Raw genomic sequence first — 24,472 nt, 5'->3', positions numbered from 1 at the left:
CAATATTATCCTGCAGTGGAATTCTACTAGTAGTTAATGATTTTACAAAGCCTTACAGAGTAAAGGCTCTCTCCTGCTGATTTATGAGACGTTTCTTTCAACCATGCTTCTCCAGTAATTCTATGCAAGGGAGAAAAAGCAAAACGCCACAGTGAAGGTTTCTGGGATTTGCCATCTAAAAGCTTTTATTCTTCCAAAGAAAGAAAGTTATGACCTTTGACACTGTGCTATGGTGCTGAAGAAACTTCTCATAAATGTATGTTAGTAATGAAGCAGAAATCAATAATTTCATTTAATCTAGTGAATTATTATGTAGTGGGGCACTATATGTTTGAAGAACCAAATGTCCTTATCTCACTAACGACACACCTATGTTGCTGTTTCATTAAGATGAGAGTTTCTCTCTTATATTTTTAAAAATCATCATAATTTTCACTATATATGAAAATGTCCAGCATTTTAAAGTTAACAGGAATCTTTTTTTTCTTAAAACAATCTTGTAAAAATTCATCCAAGTTTTTAATGCAGTATCTTCATTTGACCTTCTCAAACATGGATTTGAGACTCAAATTACTTTTCATGAATAATTTTACACATGCATACATAATTGGTTTTACAAACATACACACTTTTAAGCCACTATATTAGTTGGATTGCTTATTAAAATTGAGTAACTGAACTGCTTAGAAAGTCATAGTCCCAAAAACACCAAAAACAAGGGTTGGGGGATTGACTGTTTTCCTTATTTTAACTGACTTTAATAAAATATTTCTAATATTTACAGCTTAATGAGAAATGGTTGCATTTGTTATACCACATCAACATTATCTGCAAAGTTAATGTTAGAAGGTAAAATAAAGAACAGGAAAGCTTGTTTCTTTAAAAATCAAGCTCTCTCTCTCAAGCTGAAGACCTGATAGGCTAAAATTTTAGAAGTACCATACATATTTTGAAGGAATTTAATAGATGGAATCCAGAATTTTAATAAACAATGAATGCTTATTAATAGTTTCATATATTCATTGATTGTTATTTGTAAAGACTATGTTCCCCAAGGCAGAACTGTACATATGTAACAGTTACTTCAGATAAAAGTTATTTCAGTAGCAATTTAACCATTTTTTACACTAAATTTTCTGATAATAACCATGACATTCATAAGTTTCAGGAAAAGATAAAATGGTATTAGTTTGCTAAGTCATAGCACAGTAGTATTATTTCTAATTTCTAATTATTTCTATTTCTAATTTCTACAATGTTGGACAATATTAAAACAATGAGAAATTACCTTGCTGTTAAGTTTCAGGCAAAATTCTGTGTCCCTAAAAACTCTACCTGTCTTCCCTCTAAGACTTTAATGACCTATTAAGTGCCTCCTACAAAGATTATTTTTCAAATCTTATCTTATTGAAACTCTTTGCTGCATCTGATATTGCTTCATAAGCTCTATGAAACTTCTCCCTTGGCTTCTGTGATTTAGTACTCTCCTGGTTTTCTACCTACTCTCCTGACAATTGCTTTGGTGTCTGCTGATTGACCATGGTTCTTGCACTGCACACTCATCCTGCTCAAAATCACCCATGAATTAAACTCCTCTTAATAACTGGTGATGCTCAACTCAGTATCTTTATGCCATGCCCCTCCTGACTCCCAACTGTTCTTTTGGACCACCTGCTAACCAGTTCCATCTAGACATGTCACAGACACCTACAATGAGCATTTTCCACGCCAAACTCATAACCTTGATCCCTGTATTAGTTCCTCTTCCTGTGTTTTCTACTTTAGTTGGTGGCCCACCATTCACCAGGTTACCCAAACTAGAAATACTGACATCATCCCAAACTTCTTCCTCTCCCTTACTCCCCACATCTAGTGAGTACTGCCAATTTTTAATCCTAATTATAACCTAAAGTCTCTCTCTCTCCTTCATCCCCTTATCACTGCTCCAGTCCAGGCCCTTATAAGCTTTCACCCTGCTGCTATCACAGCCTCCAACCTGCCTCTAGCCCTGTTCACCTGACTTCTGTCTTCCTCCCAGACTCTAGTAGGATCTAAAAAACTGACCAATCCAATCCTCTGCAGCTCATCATTCATGGATTAAATTGCAAGTTCCTTAAAATGATATATGGTATATAATGAGTCTCCTTGAGTGGATCCTGCCCACATCTCCAACTGCATTTCTGGCTACTATTTCCTTGAAATTACTCTCCAGCAACACCAAAAAGCTTATTATTCCACACATACCATGTTGTTTCTCACTACTGTAACTTACTGACCTATGCACCCCCCTCATTTAACTAAAATCTAGTTTTCCTTTAAATTTTAGCTTAGACATCACTTCCACAAGCACCTGTTCTTAAGTGCCCCTCACTCTCTATCCCAGACTCAGAGATGCATAAGGAAGTATTTAGAGGTGAAGTGTTATGACGTCTGTAACTTTTTTAGAAAGAAGGATGAAGTAAATGTGGCAAATGTTAATTAACAGCTGGGAATCTAGGTGAAAGATATTCTGCTGTTCATTCTATCCTTCCACTTTTCTGTAGATCTGAAAATTTTTGACATAAAAAGTTGGGGAAAATTGGGGCGCCTGGGTGGCTTGGTCGGTTGGGCGTCCGACTTCGGCTCAGGTCATGATCTCACGGTCTGTGAGTTCAAGCCCCGCGTCGGGCTCTGTGCTGACAGCTCAGAGCCTGGAGCCTGCTTCCGATTCTGTGTCTCCCTCTCTCTCTGCTCCTCCCCAGTTCATGCTCTGTCTCTCTCTGTCTCAAAAATAAATAAACGTTAAAAAAATTAAAAAAAAAAAAGTTGGGGAAAATAATACCACATATATAACTCTGCTAGGAGCACACTCTACTACTGCACAACCATACTATATTAGTTATTACTTATGTATGAATTCCTTTCCCTCCTTAACTAATCAGTGAAGTCAGAGACTGATTTTTATTAACCACAGCATTCTCAGGACCTAGCAGAGTAGGCTTTCAATAAATATATGTCAAAAAAATGAATGATAGTCCTAAATCATAAATAAGCCTAAACACAAAATTCTCAATCAGCAAGTATTTTAGTGCCTACAACATGCCAAGTATTTTGGGGCTCTGGAAGTAGAAGGATGTATCACTTAAGGTCACTGAAAAATCCCATTAACTAACATGGGGACTAGATAATAAAGAAAGACAGAAATGCAGTTAGGAGGAATGATGAAAACTAAAATGAAGAGAGCTAGGATTATACAGAGAAGTGAACTTAGGTAGTTAGGAACTAAGTCCTCAAACATCAGGCATGTCATTTATAAGGTACAAAGAGATTCTTTAAGACTCCATCCTTATTTCATTCCTTACAAAACAGTAGACAGGGAACATAGAGGCTCTCTCCCACTTTAAAACACTTAGAAATGCTGCACAGAATATATTCAAAACAGTATCACCACCACTAACGAAATTTCAAGGTCAAGGTCAGAGTAGTAAACTCTGGCCTGGTGTCATGATGCTCCAGATGTGGCTACAGGCTTCTGGAAGGAGGAAGTGCTATTGTTCCATCACAACATAACTAATGGAGACTTGAAGTTGGGATCTTGACCGTGCTTAGACAAAGGGTCAGTAGAAAAACTCACTGACCAGCCAGATTAGCAATCAGGAGGCTTTATTACTGATGAGAGAAAATGTTTACCATGACAAATATAAACCCCTGGCCTATACCACAGAATTGTGTAAAATGTAAATGTATACAACTAATGTAGAGCAGCAAAGAATTAACACCACAATTGGTTTGTGACCAGTGGAACACTGGGGCACCAAAAAGAAACAAATACTTCCATAATATAGGATACAGTAAGCCTTACCGAAGATGAGGTCATAATCAAAAATTAAAAATCACATAAGGAAACAATCTGCCATAAGGGAAAATTACCAGACATGAAAAGGAGGCTGACACCTCAAGAACTTGAGGTAATAGCACAGTTGAAGGAAATTGTAAGATAATAAAAATACTTAAAATCATGAAAGAAAAGACAAAATCATCAGCAATGAATAAGATCTTGTTCCTCAGATGCTCAAACTTTAAAATGAAAATAATAGTATCTATCACATAAAATTATAATAAGGATTAGATAAATACACGTAAAGTGCATAGAAAATGATCCTCCCCCCACACAGCTGCTATTATCTATTATTATCTGGCATTAAATGTTAGATGCCACATGATTTCATTCATAAGTGGAATTTAAGAAACAAAGCAAATAATCATAGAGGGAAATAGAGAAGGGAAAACCAAGAAATAGACTCTTAACTATACAGAACAAACTGATGGTTACCAAAGTGGAGGTGGGCTGGGGATAGATTAAATAGGTGATGGGGATTAAGGAATGCACTTATTTTGATGGGCACCAGATGTTGTATGTATGTGCTGAATCACTAAACTGTACACCTGAAACTAATATTACACTGTTAACTAACTTGGAATTTAAATGAAAACTTAAAAAAAATAAAAGCCATAGGGAAGAAAATACAGATATGCAAAAAAAAAAAAAAAAAAAAAAAAGGATAGGTGAACAGAGCCTAAGAGACATGTGGGACCCCACTGTGCAGGCCATAATATGCACTGTGAGACTTCTATTACCAATAATCACGCCCCGGATAAACCTCATTGACTACAACACTGCCACTGTGCAAAGCTGCACTGTGAGAGTTCTACAAGGAGGAGAGAAGGATAGAAAGAGAGAATAGACAGAATATTTGAAGAAATAATGACTGAAAACTTCACAAATTTGATGAAAGAAGTGAATTTACCAAACAAAATTCAATGAATTTTAGTAGGATAAATTAAAGAGATCCACAAAGAAATACTTATAATCAAACTACTGCAAGAAAAAAAGAGAATCTTGAAAACAGCAAAAGAAACTCATCACATCTTACTTTTCCTCAATAAGAGTAAGAGCTGATTTCTCATCAGAGACCATGGGGGCTGGATGACATATTTAAAGAGACATAAAAAACTGTGAAACAGGGACTCCATACCCAAATTGTCCTTCAGAAATGAGGGAGATATTAAGAATTCCCAGATAAACAAATGCTAAGGCAGCTTATCCCACTAGACTTGCCCTACTAGAAATGCTAAAGTGAGTCCTTCAGGTTGAAATGAAAGGACAGTAGACGGTAATTCAAAGCCATATGAAGAAATAAAGATCTCCAATAAATGTAACTAAATAGGGAAATATTACAGTCAACAATATTCTATTTTTTGGGTTGTACCTCCACTTTTATTTCCTACATAATTTAAAGACAAATGTATAAAAATAATTACAAATCTCTATTACTGGGCACACATGTATAAAGATGTAATGTATCACAGTAACATAAAAGGAGAGACTGAACTTCACAGGAGAATGAAATTAAAGTAGCATCAATTCAAACTAGATTGTTAAGATACAGGATATTAAGTGTAATCTCTGTGGTAACCACAAAGAAAACCTAAATATATACACCAAAAGAAATGAGAAGGCAGTCACAATGGTTCACTAACCAAAATCAACTAAAACCAAAAAGAATGTAGTAGTGGAAGAAAGAAGGGACAAAAAGATACAAGACGTACAGAAATAAACAGCAACATGTCAGAAATCCTTCTTTATAAGTAAATATATTAAATGCAAATGGATTAAAGTCTCCATCAAAAGGTAGAGGCTGGAAGACTGGATTAAAAAACCCAGGATCTAACTATATCTGTCTACAAGAGATAGATTTTATAGCCAATGACATAAATCGGCTGAAAGTGAAAGGATGGGAAGATATTCCATGCAAATGATAACTCACAGAGAGCTGGTGGCTGTACTAATAGCAGACAAAATAGATTTTAAGTAAAACACCATTACAAGAGACAAAGGAGGATATTACATACTAATAAAAGGGTCAATTCATCAAGAACATACAACAATTCTAAACATATGTGCACCAAACAACAGAGTTGATCCATGTATATATAAAGCCATACATGTATAAAAATATAAAATATATATATGTTATACATATATATACACATATATATATATAAAATATATCAAACACTGACAGAATTGAGGGAGAAATAAATAGTTCTATAATAATAGTTGGACACTTCAGCACAGCACATTCAACAATGGATAAAACATCTAGACAGAACAATATGGAAATAGAGGACTTGAACAATACTGTACACTAACTAGACTTAATAGACATATAAAGACACTCTACCCAGTAAGAGAAGAACACAAATTCTCCTCAAGTATACATGGAACATTCTCCAGGACAGACCAAATGGTCCCAATACATTTTTAAAGATTAAATTCATACAAGGTATCTTCTCCAATTACAAGCACAGAAGGAAAACTGGAAAACTCACATGCCAAGTGGAAATTAAACAACACACTATTAATCAATGGGTCAAGGAAGAAATATTAAGAAGAAATTTCAATTTTTTTTAATGTTTATTTTTTTGACAGAGAGAGAGAGTGAGCAAGCCGGGGAAGGGCAGAGAGAGAGGGAGAGAGGGAAAGAGAGAAAGAGAAATCCCAAGCAGGCTCTGCACTGTCAGCACAGAACCCAATGCAGGGCTCAAACTCATGAACCATGAGACCATAACCTGAGCCAAAACTGAGACTTAGACAACTGAGCCACCCAGGTGTCCCAATAAGAAGAGATTTTTAAAAAGAAGAAAAAAAATTCTTTGAGACTAATGAAAATGACAATACAATACAACACACCAAAACTTATGGAGTTTTGGTGGAAGCAGTGCTCAGAAGATCTGTAGCTGTAAATGCTTACATTAAATAAGAAACAAGTCTCAAATCAATAACCTTAACTACATCTTTAAGAATGAGAAAAAATAAAAACTAAACCCAAAGCTAACAAAAGGAAGAAAAGAATAAAGATTAGAATGGAGATAAATAAAATAGAGGCTATAAAAACAACAAAGACATTCAACAGAAACAACTGGTTATTTGAAAAGATGAACAAAATTGACAAATAGTGAGCTAGACTGACAAAAAAAAAAAGAAGCAACAGAGAAGCAAAAATGGGGACATTAGTACCAACTTTACAAAAAAAAAAAGATTATAAGACAATATCATGAACTTTACACCTATAATTTAGATAAACTATATGAATGTACAAATTCTAAAAACATACAAATTATCTAAATGACTCAAAAATTAAAAATCACAATAGCCTTATAATGAGTAATGACACTGAACCAGTAATCAAAAGCCTCCCAACTAAGAAAAGTCCAGGACCAAATGGCTTCATTATTTAAATTAGAATTAACACAAATGTTCACAAACTCTCTCAACAAAGAGGAAAGAACTCTTCCTAACTCATTCTATGAGCCCAACTCTAATGTCAAGGCCAGATACACATCACAAGAAAATTACAGACATCTTTATAAATATAGATGCAAAATCTCAAGAAACTATTAGCAAACAATCTAATATCATATTTAAAAGACTGTATTGACCAAGTGAGATTTATTCCAGTGACATTTATCCCAGGAATTCAAGGTAGTTCAACAGAAAAAAAAAAATCAATATACAACATTAACAGAACAAGGAAAGAAACTCTATGATCACTGCAACTGACACTGAAAAAGCATGTGAAAAAATCCAACACCTTTCCATCATACAATACCTAGAAAACTAGAAATATAAGGGAACTTCCTCACCATGATAAATGGATTTTATGGAAAATCCATGGCTAACACCATACTCAATGGTGAAACACAGAAAGCTTTTCACATATATATGAAAATATATACATATATGTATGTAATACATACACACACACACACACACACACACACACACACATGTATTTTTTAGAAACCAGTTACCCAGTTTGCTTTCTCTTAGACTCTGAGTAGCAGGTAATCATTCTTCCACACGGCAAGTGAGGTAATAGTATTTTAAGAGGTTAACATGACCAAGATTTTTAAGAGCAGAAGGAAACTTACACCGAGGCTCCATATTCCAGTTGAATATTATTTCTACAACTCCTACCAAAAAGTAATGAAAACCTGAGGTTACTGGAAACCTAGCCTCTTTTACAAAAATACCCATACACTAAAACTCTACCACCACCCAATTCAGGTACAAAATGCAAACATCTGATTTACTTGACAGGTGATATTTTCCACTTGGTAAGAGTTACAAGACTTCTGACAAGTTCTGCAAAACTGTTTGAGGTAAGCCTTGTTAGTAACCTGTATGTACCACACATAAGCACTTTCCCATCAGATGCTGCAGTTTTTGCAGTGATAACAGCCATATTTTTGCTTTAGGAACAGGAAGTGCAGACTATTCAACACTGTACTAGAAGTTCTAGCCAGAGGAATTAGATAAGAAAAAGATGTAAGAGGCATCCAAACCAGAAAAAAAAAAAAAAGTAAAATTATATCGTTCACAGATAACATGATTCTATATATGGAAAATTCCAAAGAACCAACAAGAAAGCTACTAAAGCTAATAAATGTATTCAGACGAGTTATGGGGTATGAGATCAACACACACAAAGCCATTGGGCTTACACACACCAGCAGTCAACTATTCCATTTTACAGAAGCATCTTAAAGAATAAAATACCTAGGAATAAATTTCATTAAAAAGGTGAAAGATTTGCAGACTGAAAACTATGAAACACTGCTGAATGAAAATAAAGACCTGAATACATGGACTTTTCCAATAATATGTTGTTATTAATTAATTATAATTAATATTATTGAGATATCAGTATTACCCAAGTTTTCTACACATTCAAAGCAATCCAAATCAAAATTCTAAGATTCTTTTATGCAGAAATGGGAAGCCAATCATAAAATTCGTAGACGTGCAGGGGGCTATGAACAGTCAAAATAGTCTTAAGAAAGACCAAATTTGGAATATTCACGTTTCCTAATTTAAAACTTACTTCACACTGCAATAATCAAAATAGTATGGTACTGGCATAAAGGCAGACATACAGACCAACAGAATAGAAGCAAGAGTCCAGAAATAAATCCTACATGTCTATGGCTAATAGATTTCAACAAAGGTGCCAAGTCCATTCAATAAGGAATGAATAGGGATGCCTGGGTCATTCAGTCGGTTAAGTGGCCAACTCTTGATTTCTGCTTGGGTCATGATCTCATGGGTCATGGGATGGAGCTCTGCATCCAGCTTTGTGCTGAGCATGGAGCCTGCTTAAGATTCTCTCTCTCTCCTTCTGCCCCTTTCCCTTGCTTGTGCTCTCTTAATAAAAAAATAATAATAATAAAAACAAGGGATGAATAGTCTCTTCAGTGAACAGTTCTGGAACAACTGGATTTCCACATGCAAAAGTGTGAAGTTGGATTCCTACCACTGGATTTGGCAATGGATTCTTGGGTATAACAAAGCATAAGCAACAAAAGAAAAAATAAATTGGATTTAATAAAAATTAAAAACTTTGTGCATCAAAGGACATTAACCAGAAAGTGATCAAAAAAGTGAAATGACAAAATACAGAATTGGAGAAAATATTTGCAAATCATAAAAGTGATAAGGGTTTAATATCCAGAATATGTAAAACAAACAAACAAAAACTACTACAACCCAACAACAAAAAATCAACAACCTACTTTTAAAAAAGGGCAGTAGATACTTCTCCAAAAAAAAAATTTACAAATGGCCAATAAATACATGAAAAGATCACTAGTCATTAGTGAAATGCAGATCAAAGCCACAATGAGATAACACTTCACATTTACTATAGGATAATGATAATAATAATAATAAGGAAAATAACAAGTATTGGTGAGGCCATGGAAAAACTAAATCCCTTGCACATTAGTGGTGGGAATATAAAATGGTGCAGGGACTATGGAAAACTGATAGGTGGCTCCCCAAAAGGTTAAATGTAGAATTACCATATAATCTAGCAATTCCACTCCTAGGCATATGCCCAAAAGAAGTGAAAACAGGGACTCAGATAATTGCATGCCCATGTTCACTGCAGAATTCCTTACAATAGCTAAAAGAAGGAACAATCCAATTGTTCATCAACAGATGACTAGACTAATATAATGCGGTGCATGATACAATGGAATCTTATTCAACCATGAAAATGAAGTACTGATACATACTACAACATGGATGAACCTTGAAAATATTATCCTAAGTGAAAGAAACCAGACACAAAACTCCACAAACTGTACAATTCTATTTTTATGATACATCCAGAATAGGCAAACCCAGAGAGAGAAATTAGATTAGTGGTTCCAGTGTGTAGGTGAAGGGACAACCAGGAGGTGTGGGGTTTCTTTTTGGGGTGATGAATATATTCTTGAATTAGTGGTGACAGATGCATAAAACCCAAAGAATAATAAATACTTTCAAAAGGTGAAATTTGTGATCTATGCATTCTAGCTCAATAAAACTGCTACTAAGAAAATTTCCATGCTACACATAGGCTATCACTATGCCCATCTTTCCAGGAGATAATAATAATGACACATAATCAACCATTTATTTAAATCTCAACCTTTTTTTTCTTTTTTAAGTGTTTATTTATTTTGAGAGAGAGGGAGTGCATGTGTGAGAGAGACAGAGAGCAGGGGAGAGAGAGAAGAGGGGGAGAGAGAGAATCCCAAGTAGGCGCCACACTGTCAGCACAGAGTGCAACTCAGGGCTGGATCTCACAAACCATGAGATCATGACCTGAGCTGAAATCAAAAGTCAGATACTTAACCAATTGAGCCACCCACACACCCCAAATCTCAACCTTTTGACTATGAAAGAGCCTCACTCCATTGGAGTTATTTAAAAATACATTGAAAACCACTGCTTTAGCTCAAACTTCCATTTGTACAAATATATCAACTGCCAAACTTCTAAAAGGACTGGACGTCAATCTCACTGCACTGAGGTTCTACACAGGAAAAGAAATTCCATGAAGCGTTACAGGACATTTTAAATAGAAACACATTAGTGATTTTATTTCAAAATTGCCTATTTACTACATCACCATCAACAACAAAACCTTATACAAATACAGTAGTAAAGGGTGAGTTGTGCATTGATAAAGTCATACTTTTCTTTTTTTGAGAGAGAGAGTGTGGTGTGTGAGCAGGGGAGGGGCAGAGAGAGAGGGGGACAGAGGATCCACAACGGGCTCTGCACGACAGCAGTGAGCCCAATCAGGGAGCTCAAACTCAGGAACCAAGAGATCTTGATCTAAGCAGAAGTCAAATGCTCAAATGACTCAGCCGTTCGGGCACCCCAAGTCATACTTTGTTTTTTTTCAGTCATTCTTAAAAAAAAAAGTTTATTTATTTATTTTTGAGAGAAAGAGGATACACAAGCACAAAAGAGCGTGAGCAGGGGAGGGGCAGAGAGACAAGGGGAGAGAGAGTATCTCAAGCAGGCCCCATGCTGTCAACACAGAGCCAGATGGAGCTGGATCTCAAAAACCACAAGATAAAGACCTGAGCCTAAACCAAGAGTTGAACACTTCACCAACTAAGCCATACAGGCACCCCAAAGTCATACTTTCAAAATAAATATTACGAAATTAAAGAAGTGTCTTTAATCTCAGGGTCAGTTCCATTACCATTCTCTTTTCTATATTCCGGACTAGATGAAATATATTTGAATATAGAAGGATACATTTCCACATAATACATAGGATAAAAATTTTTTTAAATGTTTACTTATTTTTGAGAGACAGAGCAAGAACAGGAGAGGGGAGAGAAAGGGAGGGAGACACAGAATCCAAAGCAGGCTCCAGGCTCTGAGCTGTCAGCACAGAGCCCGACACAGGGCTCAAACCCATGATCCGTGAGATCATGACCTGAGCCAAAGTCGGAACGCTTAACCAACTGAGCCACACAGGCGTCCCAGAAAATCTTTAACTTAAACACTGCAAATTCATGACTAGACTCTAAGCTAACCTGAGCTCTGGTCCCAGATCTAGCATCTGTACCCTTGGGCAAGGTACTCCTTCCAACTTCATAATCCTTATTGGCGAAATAGAAATTTCTATGACTCCAAGTTTGATCTTAACTCATGTTGAAGGAACGCTAAATGATACCGCAAGACAAATTAGGGAGCAAGGACTTTCTACTGACTATAGGTTTCAGAAAATCTTATCTCTTCAAAATGCTCATGGCCAGTATCTTAACAAGTCTTTAAAAGTTTGGAAATCAGAAAACTAATAATGTACTTTCTCTTGGTCTTTCATTCCATTTTTTAAAAATGTCATTCCCTTCTGAAAATTGTTTAACAGGGCAAAACTTCTGATTGTCAGCTTCTTTTTGTCCTGAGAAGAGTCAATTCTAGTATAAGAAATCAGTCACTTCTCTACTGACCAACTGTGGATTCACTTGTAATTTCTCAGTGTACCATTTCCTAAGCAGTAAAATTCTCTCCCTAAATATCATAGCTTCCAAGCAGACATCTGGTGGACTGAAAATTAAACTTAAATTTCACCAAGTTTCTCCTACTGGTATACTATCTTTCATATATTATCACAGATTTCTAAAAATGTGGCAAATCATCCAGGTAAAGATCCTTGCAGGTTTTGAAGAAATCGTATTCCATCACTGGGATAACTCTAATAATATTCTGGTGAAACTTTTTGGTAATCTTGCTGCTTTACTGAAGTTGATCCCTCAAGTAAAATTATGATAAAAGTATTACTAGGACAGCATGGAACATATAAAAATGAGCTTTATTTAACATATAAAACATATGTTAAGCATATGTTTCTAGAACACATAAAAAAATGAGCTTTATTTTTAAAAACCAGTAAATATATTTAACTGTTAAAATTATTTTTAAAAAGTTGTCATCTCTCTTTTAAAAAGAAATACCAAAACAGCAATACCAACATCAAAGCATTTTTTTCTTATTATGTGTTCACTTTGAGGTCAATATTTTAATTGGAGTTACTTTAAATCCAATCAGAGGGACTCAAGCTAACTCAGTTTGAAGGCTGGGGGGAAAATTAAACCTTATCATTCTTAATAGGAATTGGTGGTGGGTGGGAGGAGGCAGCATAATCTATTTCTACTAAAACACTAATATACTAGCAAAGCTGTTAAGATGAAACTAGCACTATTTTTTTTAAAAGAGTCAATAAATATCAGAATACACTATTAATTGTTAGCAAAACCAGACACATTTGTGAAGTTACATCTTTCATATACTATGCCAACCTTCAAAGGGCCCAACTATTCTGAACTGCCCACTGCCAAAGTAACTTATTTTTCTATAAAATAAATACTTAAAAATAGTACTTAAAAATAGTACTATTAAAAATAGTACTTAAAACCAGTACTAATTCAAATGAATCAGTATTGGTTTAAGACTCCCCCCACCCACCAAAACAGATTCCCCTATGATTCACAGCAATACTATGAATTCTTAAAAGTACTAAGTTAAATAATGGTCAAGCTGTTTTAATTTTCTCTCAATGACTTAAATCATTCTCTTACAATGTATGATTGGACTCAGTCTTGTAAAAAATATAATTTATTGGCCATTTACTTAGAATTACAACAACTGAATTACAAAAATAAGAGTACTATGTTGCTCAACATCCATCCCCCCCTCCTTTTTTCCCCCCCAACTACCCAGTTTTACATATAGACAGGTAGGGATCAGAATGATTAAGTGATTTGTCTACAGTCATATAAGTCACCAGCAATGGAGAAGAAATAAATGATTGGTTCTTTGGTCTTTTGTCCTTCTGCTTTTCCACCACTGCTCTGAGCAACTGAACTGAAAAACATAGCAGCAGGGGGACACTTGGGTGGGTAGTCAGTTAAGCATCTGACTCTTGATTTCAGCTCAGGTCATGATCTCACGGTTCGTGGGATTGAGCCCTGCGGCGCGCTCTGCACTGATAGCATGGAGCCTGCTTGGGATTTTCTCTCTCTCAAAAATAAGTACATAAATATTAAAAAAATAAAGTTAGAACCAAGCTTGCTTGGTTCATTTCAAATCTATAGCAGCATTAAGAATATTTACAAGTTATTGGCACCTGTCAACTTCATAGTTTCTTTATGAAATGACTACAAGAATAAGAAAACAAGAACTGAAGAACACTAAAATTCTATTTTGACATGAATACTATTTTCCTTAAACATAAGGGAATGTGCATTTTTCTCTTCTAATTTGAACTGATGATTTGTTCTACTCCAAGCACTTTTTTTGGAGTAGAACACACAAAGCTAATGTTCAGCCATCCTTGCTCAGCACTAGAGCCACTCATGAAAAGATTATGCTCCCTCCTTCATCCATCTCAATGGCCACTTGGGCAACCAGTGGCTACTGGCCCTACAGCTGACCAACTGCATACAGCAATATTAACTAGCATAAATAGCTAACCAAAACGAAAGCCAAACACAAAGAGTGATACTTTGAGAAAGATGAAGAATATGAAATCCCCACCCACTGCTATCAAGTAATCTAAAACAAGTACTTTATAATAACCACTCAAAATTTGCCTGCAACTTTCTGTGTGCTAGTTAACATACTATAGTGTCTAATTATTTTCCCTTTACTTACCCTTGATTCCCTCTCAAGACACTACCATCTTTACATCATTATCTAGAGAAAGTTAAAATTGTTTCTGCCCAAAGTCAGTCTCTGGTACTGTTGAGTCAGCTGAAAAGATTTCTGTTCACCATTCACTCAAAGAACCACCTACCACACAGCAAATGTTATTCTCTGGGCTGTTAACCTCATACAGTTTTACTTGTGTCCATGCAGATCATCACAAAAGATGTTTTTTTAATATTTACCACACATGGAGATTTATCGTATTTTTTCAACTACCATGCCCAGCACATCAAGAAAATAAAATGCACTGAATAAACAGGGTTCACTGCAATTTCCATTTACTCTTTGACTAGATATCCTCAAGAAAAGATCTAAATACTACAATCAAAATGAATGGACCTATAGAAGAGTGAAGTCTTAATAGCAGGCTTAAATGTACCTTGTGTGAATAAGGAATGGAGAGACGACATCACTCACACTCAGACAAAAAATGACCCAAACACATTTTTCTTAATCAAGCTTCCTTCACAATACTTAAAAATAGTAACTACTTCTTCAATCAATAAATTTAGTGCTGTTAACACCCAAAAAAAGTAGATTATCAAGCATAAAACAGACACCATTAAAATAAGTAATGGCCCAATATCACTTGGAAAGTTTTCCACCTCTGTCAGAAACATCAGTAGTTCTCAACCAGGGGTGGTTTTGCTTCCCACAACGCGTTTTTTGGTTTTCACAACTGGGAAGGGGTGCTGCTGGCATCTGGTATGCACAGACCAGGGATGCTGATGTACATCCTACATTGCGTAAGGCAGCTTCCACAATGAAGAATTACCTAGCTCCAAATGTCAATCGCACCAAAGCTGAGAAACCCTGAGAAATGCAATCCACAGGAAATACAGTATCTTTTTTGTTGTTATTGTTTTTTAAGGTTGGTGGAGTGAAAGATCCATTTTGAGTAGTACCAAAAAGACCACAAAATAATACAAAGGCCATTGTGGAGGATCACTCCAAAAGAATATGATTTAGAGAAAGTAGTCCATATAAAGCAGCATCATTAAAAAAGCACACACAAAAACGATCACACTATTTTAAACGGGGATTTACTATCATTTCATAAAGTGAATCTTTAAAAGAAAATTTCCCTTCCATCAGTCCCTTAGAAATAAGCTCAGTGAGGATACAAGTTTGAAACCAGAACCCTGATAATGATTGTATTCTCCAATAGTCACTTGATTAATCCAATCACAAATGCTAAAGCAATACATACATACATATACATACACAGACAAATACACACAAACATGCATCAAGGGCAAACCCTCCAGAAACTGAAAGAATAAACATTTTTAAGTCATGCCTTTTGCTCAGCCTATAAGAATTTTGCTTTTAAAGCTCATCAAAAGCAGTTTCTGAGAACCAGAGGTGAAAAAAAGAAAAAAGGAATGTAAAAGTCAGGAAAGTATTTGTCAGATTAGTGTCAGAGACCTTTGTGAGGATGACACCTTTATTCTCTGCAATACATATCCCTGGAGCGATTCACTTGGCTACAGAATTACAGCCACTGAAGGTAAGTTAGTACATTTTTACCTTTTTTGCAACTGCTGGCTGTGAGACTGCTATGTGCAGACTATCATGTTAAGGCAACTGCCAATATTTATTGTTCAGTGATCACAACTGTGTCTTCTTCTTACTCTCTTATTTACCAAATTTAAATGATGATTTAAAAAAATGCTTTACTAAAGAGTCTGGAAAATCAGAAGTATTAAAATAGTCTTGACTGAAAGTGAAAACTTAAGCTGGGGTACAATTTTTAAGTTTTCTCTTAAAACATCTCCACAACCACAGCTGTTCTTAAAATTCAAGTATGATCCTCAACAAAATGTCCAACACTATTATTTTTCATATAAATAGAAAATGCCAATTTAGTATATGTGCTGCCAAAGTGAGCACAGAAAATGCCAATTTAAAAGCTGAAAGTAATCAATCCTAAGTGAGCAAATCTGCCTATGAGAGAGAAAAATCACCTCTCAAAATTGTAGCTAGGAATATTAGGCTTTTCAAAAAAGTAACCTCAAATACATTTATTTATTAATTGAAATACTCCTTCAACCTAACACCTTGCTTAAAAGATTTGGTTGTTTCTTGTGTTTTGTTTGTTTTTTTGTTGTTGTTCTTTGGTTTTTTGGTGTTCTTTTAAATTGCTTTGGACTCCATCAATAGGCCCAGCTGTTAAATTCAGGAGCAATGACAACAAATCCCTTGGCAAACAACAGCTGAGAGTGAGACCCTTTCTTTAGAATAATCAGAGATAGCTGACAAAAGAGGGCATACCAAATGCCCTTGCAAAATTCCATTAAGAGGCTGGACAGAAATAAAATAAACAAACTTATATACATCTTAAAGCAAATCATAATTATACCCCTTAATGGATCCTGCTTGGTTATAAAATTTAAAATCCAACAACTTTGAACAACAGTGAGATAGTGTTACAGGTTTCTGAAGATGAGAAATGATCCTCACTAATCAAGTGCAAAGTGGGAAAAACTGGTTCCATTACCCAGAGATTATCAGGTACCTGATAAACCTTTTAAGTAGACAGACTTAAAGAACTAAGTGTCATCGTATATAAGCCTGTAGAACTCTATGTGCTTTTACTTCTCTGATTGAAGCAATTTTAAGATGGTCAAATTTTAAGTTAAACATACACTTCTGAACTATCACCGCTTCTCTTTAAAGACCTTGGATCCCAGAAAGCATCATGTAAACCTTACCTACAGTGTTGGTAGATTGGTCTCTCTCAACACCTCAGTTCTGTCTTATTTTTCTGAAATCAAATGACCTTTACTTTTGCTACTACTCTTGAATTAGAGCTTGAAGTGAATTGCACACATGTAAGAGAAGCTCTACCCTTTACAGCACCTACAAATCTCAATAAAAAGTAACAATGTAGCAAAAAGCTTCATCTTGGGTTCCTGATCATTAATAAAATCCAAAATGTAGGCTAACACTCTCCCAGTGCTTATCTTTCTTTTCAACCACCCACCTTTTTTTTTTTTTTTAATGTGAATCATTAAATGTTCTCAATATGTCTGAACTCATTTCAACATCGACTTTGGGTTATAATTTATGTATTACTCTTGAAAACAGAAATCACACTCATAGAACAGTTTTTCATTAATCTAACAAGAACAACACCAAAAAACCTCTCAAGTGTCATCTCCATTTAAACTGAAGTGATAAACATTTTATCCATGGAAAACAAACTACATCCTTTTAAAAGAAATCACTATTGCCATGTAAAGGTATAGAAACAGACCATCTTCCCCCTCCTCCACCCCAACTTTGTAGATGCCAAAACTAACCTCAAAATTTTGAAAAAAAAAATCATAAAGTTACAATACTATGGTCTTCCAGCTACAAATACTCACTTTAAAAATTATTTTTCACCCATGTGAACAGTCCTGAAATACCTAAGAAATATAAACCAGCTTTATGTTCTCTTTCCCTCTATCCAAAGACTTCAATTTCCACCTTTTATGGAAAGGAAATAAACAACTAGCTTCCTGTTCAATCACTAGCTTACAGCCAGTCTTTTACACATCACAGAACACAACCCGCCTCCTCCTTTACTTCTCTCAAATGTCTCTTCTCTTATCTTCATTTAAACTTGTTGAAATATGAGACCATTTTACAACACTAATGCTTTCCTATGAAATTTATCTTACTTTAATGTTAAGAATGCAAGAAACATCAAAATGCCCACAGATTATTTCTTACTACTAAAATATTTAAATTAAGTTATTTAGAGTGAAGATTTAGCACCCGTGAAAGTGAAAATTCGATTTGCCAAAAGTTAAAAACACTGAAATTTATAGGAAACCGCTTAATCCTCTGTTCTTGCTTTGCATGCAACCAGAAGAAGGGCCTCCCACACATTCCCCTTTCTATTCTAATTTCATGAAAATGTAGAACAGCTAAAATGCCTATCCATAAAAAGGATTATCTTTTTAAAAAACCTAAATATTACTTTAACCCTATACTTTCCTTTAAAAATGGGATGCCTTAGAAAAACTAAGTTAGACAAATTCTTTTGTGCTTGGATGAACAACAGGAAAGCAAGCCTCCAGGCCTTTGGGGAGGAACCTTGTCCCTGCAGCCAGCTCTGATGTGCTTGGGAGATAAGGCTCCATAGTGACACTTAAGGAAAGGCCTGTTCACATTTGAATTTCTGCATTCCTCAAGAACAATTCATGGCAATAACTAACTTTGCAGAAGAGCTACATGAAAGCTTTGGCCAATGAATGAGGGTCATCTGCTCTTTATCACAAGGGTAAACCTCATCCTGGCCAGTTTCTAACCTTTTAACCCTGTGAATTCCTAATTTACACATGAATAATGGAATTCTTGCCTAGAGTGCAACTTTCAGCTTCTAGTTCCTAAGTTTAGAAACCAAGACTTGATTGCCCGTGTGTTAAAAATCTAAACTTGTGCAGATTAAAGTTTTAGAGTTTCAGACGCTGTATTATTACACTTCTGAGCCAAAAGATATGCTTTGCTGACAAATCTTTGATTAGAAAATAAAAAGAACACACTTGCACCCTGCTGCTATCAATAACTAGGAGAACTAGCTTAAAAAAAAAAAAAAAAAAGCAAAACAGAATGTCCATTTAATGCCTATCCTCTTCCTGTTTAATATGTATAACGTCTTTACTCTGAACATAGGATAAAGCCATTTGAGCCCACATCATTGAACATTGCTTCTTAAATATCAAAACTAACTTTGTGAATTCAGAATCTCTAAGAAGTCTCAAATTTCTAAAGGGAAATCTAAAACCACTATGCATGCATTAATTTTAAATCTATAATACTGAATGCAATGTCCTAGCAAAATACCTCCGCAGAGTTAAATAAAATGTGTGCCTATGAAGTGTGGTCCCTGTAACTGACTACAGTTGACATTTAACAGCAAAGCAAAGTTCTACATAGTTTCACTAGAAAGGTTTTTTTCCCCTATTCATTATATGAAAACAACCTCACTACAACAGCTTTCAAAATGATTCACATCTAATATTTATTATCCATTATTTTTTACAAAGTTACAAAAATCAATAGATGCTCAAAAAGCCAACACTAAATTTGTTTCACTGTTAATAACACTCACTATGCTATTCAGACTTCAAAGCTGTGTGTGTGTCCAAGGTATTTCTCGGTGCCCTAGAATTTTTTTTTGTCAGGCTTCTAAGGAGGTCCTGGAAATAGTGTGTGGTCATGATAAATGCTTCATCCTTTCAAGGCCCATCTGCCTCCCTCCACCTTTCTATCCTGTTCCTCTCCTCTCCAGGAAAGAAATACAAGCTACAGCTCCTGGGGATGAAACATTTTCCACAACACTGAAAAGGTGAAAAATTTACAACTCGATAGAACAACTTTATGTTACACAAAAATTAAATCAACCAAACATAAGCATAAAAAGCACATTGTCCTGAAAACAGCACAGTACAGAAAAAAACATCACTCGACAACAAAATGATTACTGGCCACTGATTATGGAAAACAAAAGAGAAAGTTTATCAGAAATTCTGAGCTTTTTGCTACTCTGGGGAAGGGCTAAAATTAGAAACTCTTCTACTTTTCTGACATATTTCAATATAAACATACTTGCTTGCAACTTATTTTCTACATTTAATCATTATTGCACAAGTAAATACTAATACAATGGTAGCATATACATTGCCATACACTATTATGGCATAGTGAGTCACCTAGAAAACCCCTGCCAATACCTCCCTAAATTTCAACTGTGTAGGCCCTGAAGAAACTAGTTCCTTAAGATTAAGTTTTTATCTTAAGAGCTCCCTCTTCCTATTGTTCATCCTGTAAATGATCAATTTGTTGGTGCAGCACAAAATCTATCTTTTGTGGATCAACAAAAGAATGTAGCTAGGATGCCTGTAAAAACTGTTTTTAAGATACAGTTGTTATTTTAAGATTTACACTGCCTATTGTCATTTTGAGTGCTGCATGTTAGATCTCCTGAGAAGGTGGAAAGCCTCAGTGGGAACAAGGAGATCCCCGTCTATCCTACGCCCATCTTTACACCCAACATATCAGGTCAGACACCAACCACTGGATCACTTGGACAAATGGCTGATCTGATGGGGCTGTTCATACAAAGGAAATCATTAGACAGCAAACTTTATGACAACTGGAATAAAGGGGGCAAGATCTGGTTTAAATCCATTAAGCATAATATGGAAGTGGCCTTAACCTCTTTCTTTCCCAGCAGAAAAAGACTAGGAATACTTCAAAGGCTTGAGAATTACTGGCCAATGCCCTCTCTACAATTAGAAAGCAACATGAGTGATCTTAAAGCACTCGGAGAAATGGAAGGTTGGGCTTTAAGAAAGATTTAGCACTCAAGGGCCATCTACGAAGCAGGAAGATTTGCTTGTGATTTTAAAATTTTAATTATTAATTTACGAAAGATGAGATTTTAGAACTTTTGCTGTTTCAGCCAAACTTTTACAACCAACTCTTCCCATAATGTCAAACACTTAAATTTATATAAAGCCACTTCTACAGACTTAGGTGTTCTAAATCTAACCTGACTTTTGTTCTTAATCACTCATCCAAATTTATTTATTTTTTCTCAAATTTTTCTGCATGCTTTAGTTAGCATCAACTACTACTCCAGGTAATTGTTAATGTTTGTGTGATTTTCAGGGTTAGCACATAGTGTATCAAAAATATCATCAAAATGTAGCCATGAAAAGTGTCAAACAACGAAGAATTTAAATACTTACTTGACAACGTAAGATGTGCTTTTTGACTAAGAATGGCTCCATATTTGTTCACTGCCAAGCACTGATAAAATCCTTCATCAGACTGCTCTCCTCGCTTGCCTTCCACTTCACTGATGTATAACGAGCCGTTAGACAGGACCTGGATCCGTTTATTTTCAGACACTTTTGCTCCATTTTTCAACCATGTGACCTTAATGGGAACTTCTCCATGAGCCTGGCAATCTAAAACGACTGGGTCCTTTCTTGTGACAGTTACATCCTGTGGTTCTTTTATAAAAAACAGTTCACTAAAGCACCACACTCCTATAAGGAAAAAGGGGGGGCATATCCAGAATTATAGGTATAAAATCATTTCTTAACACACAATGGTAACACACATATGGAGGGTGTAACATGACAAAGTTTAACAAACCATATTAGTTACCCTATAAATACCTTAATAAACCAATCTAAGCTTCAGCAAACCTTTTCAACAAATCAGAAAATCACCTTTTACATCCACTCTAAAAGCATAGGGAAGATTTCATGATCTTCTCTGCCTTGTAAGAATCGTGTTCTCAAGTTCCTTGCTAGAGTATCAAAATCGTCAGGAAAGCACAAGCTGTTTGCTACTTTTACAAGCTTGTCAAAAAGATCTTGAACAGAGTAAGTCGTAAAAGTCTAATTTTACAAGAAATCATTAGCAAAACTCCAACTCTGTGAACAAGCAAGTTTATTTCCTTGTCCCTTGAAGTGTTTTTGGACCCCTTGGCACCTACTCCTTTGGGAAGTACGTTTATCTTTTGTGACAAATTACAAGTTTGCATCTTTATATCTGTCCTTTTACAGCAAAGACTCTATCTCCTCTCCTTGAAAGAGAACCATTTACTTACTATCTGCAGAGTAAGATAGGTATTTAATGGACAGTCAACTTTGAAATGTTGGTAACTCTTGGTGATTGTACTCAGGGGGTGATCGGATTAGAAAACTTTTATTTCTTTTTATTCTTTCTTTTTTTTTAGAACCACCAACTGCTGGAAAAAAGTGCGTGACTAATTGGTCCTAACAGTCTAACAGGGATAGGAGATTGCTTAATCAACCAATACACATTTTTATGAGAAGAGGAAAGGCTTCATCCTAAGCAAACACACTGTCCCTGCCAGGAGAAGGCATGCAATGACCACCGAATACCCTGTCACCTCTTGCATTCGGTGCAAAGGCCAGCTAAAGTCTGGCATATTGATTGGGGAGTGTTAGGAGTTTTGGGACATTTAATCTTCCTTCTGATGTTCTGAATCCATGATTACAAATTCCCGGGATTGATCTGTTTCTCATCAAGGCAGGTCCTCGGGAAACTTACACACTAGTCACGCTCCCACGCTACGGCTGCGGACCTCTAACGTATGCCTGGGATTACTCGAGCGACCCTAACAGCCCGGCGCTTCGAGGACCGCTCCGGAAGGCGCCCATTGTGTTTCCGAGTCACATCTGACTTTGATCCTTTTTTCATGTTAACAAAAACTAATTCGTCCAGAGAAGAGGAAAGTCGGGGGTTTGTAACCTGTACCCGTTCTCCTGAACATCTCTCCTCCCCGTCTCCTGCAACCACCACATCCACTTTACATTTTTATCTATTTGAGGGTAAACCAACACAGACACAAACGAGAAAAATTAGTTCATCCAAGTTTGCACAAGGCTAACCTGGAGTTTGGAGGAATCTTCACATTCGTACACACTTCAGGCCCTGCCCCAAAACACCTGGCTACAAGGGGTGGGGTGTGTGTTTGGGGGGGGGGCAACCTCTTTAAATACCTTCCTCCCCTCCAGAGCACAAATCAGCCACGCACCTTCCAACCCTCTTGTCTTTCCAATTCCACCCCTCCTGTTTCCTCCTCTCTTGATCTGGATCCTGGAAAATGGGGGCACTCGGGGCGCTGACCTGGACGCTGAGTTCACCCATTTTTCCCCCAGCCCTAAAACATGGAGGAAACCCCACTGCAAAAAGGGGAAGCCTCGAGAAACCGCGGCGCCCCCTGCGTGGCAAGGCTGCCACTAAGGAAACAATATAAATAAAGCCACGTGCGCCGCGGCGGCCCGGGCGGGCGGCGCGGAACTGCGGCTGGTAGCGGACGCTGGGACGCGGCCGGAGCCCGGACAATGGCGCGAGGAGAAAGGGGGATGAGTGGACAGCGGGCGCCACGGCCCTGCAGCCTGCGGCTCAGGGAGCGCTGCGAGGAGGGGCGTGCGCCAGGAGAGTCGCCCACAGCTCTGCCCGCGCGCCCCCGCAGCGCCCGCGAGCCGCTCGCACCTCCAACAGGGGCTCCTGACTGGCTGCAGGGAGTGGGCAGGATCCGGTGGTCAGCGCACCGCGGAGGACCCCGCCGCTCCCCCAACACCCGCCCCCCGCCCCGGTTTCTTCTTTCCCCAGCCCACTCGCGCCTGCTCCAACCCCACAGGCGCAGAGACACGCAAAAGAAAGCGCTCCCACCTGGACCGGAGCCGAGGAGCAGCAGGAGCAGGAGCGCGCGGAGCAGCATCCCTGGCGGTCGCAGCCGGGCGAGGGGTCGCAGAGAAGGCGCCATTCAGCTGGGCTGCGTGGGCATGCTCCCCGGCCGCCCTGCAGCCGCTGTCCTCCTGCCGGCCCCCGCCTCCGGGCTCTCCCCGCGCCGCGGCTGGACGCGCGCAGCCTGGCTTCCCGCTCGGGGTCCGGCGTGGCGTGGCACTGCGCGGCCGGCTGCGGGTGTCTGTGGTCTCGGCGAGGCCGGCGCACGGACACCCGCTCGCGGGAGGCGGGGGGGACCCGAGAGTCCGGCCTGGGGGCGGAGTGAGGCGGCGGCTGGAGGGGGCGGGGGCGGCGGAGTGGACAGCGCCGCCGCTGCCGGCCTGGGACTACTTTCTACATCTGGCCCCTGGTCTGGGGACCGCGAGGTCGGTGCGGCCGGCGGATGGAGACGGCAGGAGGGGGTCAGTGGCGGCCCTGTCGCTGTCCCGCGGGGAGGGGGCGGGCCCCGCCGGACAATGCACCTGGGGGGTCAAGCCCCGGCTGAGGGTCTCCGGCCGCGGCCCCGCCCCCCTGCCTGCCCGCCACCGTCGAGGACAGAGCCACAAAGGCCAAGCCTCGAGGTCCGGCCATCCCCCGGGGCCTCTC

At 37.8% G+C, this 24,472-nt stretch overlaps 1 protein-coding gene across 1 annotated transcript in view; it reads right to left on the bottom strand.

Annotated features, from left to right (window-relative positions):
- PRTG (protogenin) overlaps positions 1 to 24,089 on the bottom strand; it is a 132,847-nt gene extending 108,758 nt beyond the window's left edge. The window contains exons 1-2 of the mRNA XM_019442031.2: positions 23,813 to 24,089; positions 21,346 to 21,648 (exon numbers count right to left, since the gene is read on the bottom strand). Of these exons, the coding sequence (XP_019297576.1) occupies positions 21,346 to 21,648; positions 23,813 to 23,906 (397 nt within the window). The 5' untranslated portion in view covers positions 23,907 to 24,089. The remainder of the gene's footprint in view (positions 1 to 21,345; positions 21,649 to 23,812) is intronic.
- Positions 24,090 to 24,472: the final 383 nt, after the last annotated feature.

This window comes from Panthera pardus, unplaced genomic scaffold, assembly GCF_024362965.1.
Source record: "Panthera pardus isolate Hobbes unplaced genomic scaffold, ASM2436296v1 HiC_scaffold_24, whole genome shotgun sequence".
NCBI classification, from domain to species: Eukaryota; Metazoa; Chordata; class Mammalia; order Carnivora; family Felidae; genus Panthera; species Panthera pardus.
Note: the sequence above shows the minus strand (reverse complement) of the source record. Positions and strands in the feature narration are given on the sequence as shown.